Source organism: Buceros rhinoceros, unplaced genomic scaffold (genome assembly GCF_000710305.1).
Source record: "Buceros rhinoceros silvestris isolate BGI_N320 unplaced genomic scaffold, ASM71030v1 scaffold3211, whole genome shotgun sequence".
Classification (NCBI taxonomy): Eukaryota; Metazoa; Chordata; class Aves; order Bucerotiformes; family Bucerotidae; genus Buceros; species Buceros rhinoceros.
Window position 1 is genome coordinate 28,662 of NW_010395774.1, and position 2,412 is coordinate 31,073.

The 2,412-nt window shown below is 45.7% G+C and overlaps 1 protein-coding gene across 2 annotated transcripts in view; it reads right to left on the reverse strand.

The window, feature by feature from the left end:
• TLK2 (tousled-like kinase 2) overlaps positions 1-2,412 on the reverse strand; it is a 39,189-nt gene that overhangs the window by 19,565 nt on the left and 17,212 nt on the right. For both annotated transcript variants that reach the window (XM_010145649.1, XM_010145648.1), the window contains one exon: positions 2,361-2,412. In XM_010145649.1, the coding sequence (XP_010143951.1) occupies positions 2,361-2,412 (52 nt within the window). The remainder of the gene's footprint in view (positions 1-2,360) is intronic.

Sequence of the window (2,412 nt, forward strand, 5' to 3'; positions counted from 1 at the left end):
AGGAATATTAGGCACAGCCTTTGCTTCTGACACACTGTCGTCTTAGTGCCCACTAGGGACAGGAGCTTTATAGTTCTTGAGTGAAACCTATCTGTAACATTTTATGGGGAGCAGCATGTCTCAAAACCTTTGCCAATGAAGAGAGAGTTCTATCCAGGAACAGAAGACAGTAGACATACACGGTATTCTCTAGCAGTAGGAATATTTCAAACTCAGCACTCTCATTAATGGGTGGGGGAGAAAAGCAGAATAAATCAGTACATACATGACAACAGCACCTGAAATAGTCAACACAAGGGAATGTCTCTCCAGAACTGCACACACACATTTCACATTCACGGCTAGCAAGTAACTGCCCTGGTTCTGAGAAGAGTTAGCAGAGACTTACCCGTGGAACTGCTCTGTAACCGTTCTCTGAATTTCTGGCTTGCCTGGAAGCTAACACCATGACGTGAGACTGCTGATTCTCTACGTATGCCCAGTGTGGGGATGATCAAAAGAAGAGCATAGTGCATCAAGCAAGATGAGCCTAAAGCCCAAAGACAGGAGGCCTGGGCAGGTCACCTCAATTCTGCCTTAACTTGGTTTGTGCTTCCTGGCAGACTGCAGGGAGCATGTGACATGCAACAAAAGCTTTTGTCACTGAAGGCAATGAGATCTTTGAAAACCTGGGCCACAGCCACACAGCCAAGCAGCAGGAAGTTCCTTTAGGAAGTGGCTGTTACGTCATTTTGCCAAACGCACAGACACGTTTGCAGCATGTCCAATGAAGTCACATTTCAAGCTCCTACACGCGACTTCATCCCAGCTCCCCCTGCCTCAGAGCACTCGGAGGGCCCCGCCACTGACTGAAAATGCTATGAAAATCCGGTTCACGCTGACATGCTTTTCACTTTGCCAGGAGTGATTCAAACTGGAAATCACTGATTTTTATTTTTTTTTAACTCTATCAACCCCAAACACGTTTGGAAGGGAGAAACAAGAACATACACGTCCTTATCACAGTCAAGTGTCCTCCTGGATTCTTTGCCCTAAGCGTATGCTACATGTAGATGTCTGGAGAATACCATGAAGCTGAGCATCAGCAGAAAGCACACTCTGATAATCTATGACCCTTTTCAAGGAAGATGGACCTTGTGGGCATGCTAAGCACAGGAGAGAATAAAAGCACCTTGCTCACTCCAGGAGAGACCACTATTTTAAGCACTGGTGTTGGGACAACGAAGACTGAAATCTGAAAGTTATCTGTGGCAGGTTTGAGTTATGGCATCATCATCTCATGAGAATTCTCCACACACTAGCAAAACCCAGGGATCTTCACAGTGTAGCACTTAACAACACAGACAACAGATGTGACCCCAGTGACACCACAGAGCTCAGAGACTGAAGCTAGTGAGTATCCCCAGAGGTAGAACTGCTGTTCTTCATGCACAAAGAACTTGTACCACCTGCTGGGGAAATGGAGAAAGAACCTCCCCCAGCAATAAAATCATCCCTGACACTGACTGATGTGAGAAAATGATTGACACCAACCTGACTGTTTAAAAATCACTCAAAGGAAGGGTCAGTCATAGGGAAATCAGAGATGAAAATCAAACGAAGACTGAAAGCAGGCTTAGAGAAGGAATAAGCAAGGGGCATTGCAGATAAAGCTGAACATCCTTATAAGCAACAGAAGACGATGACACAGCTGAAAGTAAATCTTGCCATAAAGCCACAAGAGGAATCTTAACAATTGAACAGGCACCAAAAAGACAGCAGTACAGCCAAAAGAGCTACTCCTCTTCTTGAGTCCAGGTCAGTGAAGTTGCAGAGAAGCACTGTCAGGAACTCATCGCGTTCACCTTGACAGGACAAACTATTCCACGGGTGTACTCCGCAGAGGTCAAAGAACTTCCAGACTGTGGATATTTGTACTGTAAGCAGCGTGGACACACCCACGACCCCAGAGCTTGAACAGAGGCATTCACAACTATCATTCAGGTTTCTTTCATGTCTTCACTTACAGTGAAAGGAAGAACATTCAGGGTACAACAGAACTGAAACAGGCAGAGCTGAGGTGTTCCTCTCCTGAGCACATTCGCACACTGCTGAGGAAGCGCTCACAGTATTGACACAGAAAAACTTCAGTAACAGACAGGGCAAACTCCAGCAGCAGCAACTGAAAGCATCCTTTACAGGATAAGGAACAGAGTTCAGGGTGATTCACTTCAAACAGTGGTTACAGACTGAGGTGGGACTACTGGCTCTTCCCACTGGAAACATTTTGACTACTACAAGTGGCACCCTCTGGAACAGAAGACAAGCTGCATCAAGCTTCAATCTCATAAGCAAGGCACATATAATCTAGCGAGCTATACCTGTGACTGTTTGTGCTGGATAGAAATCTGTTTTTGGGAAGTGCAGGCATGC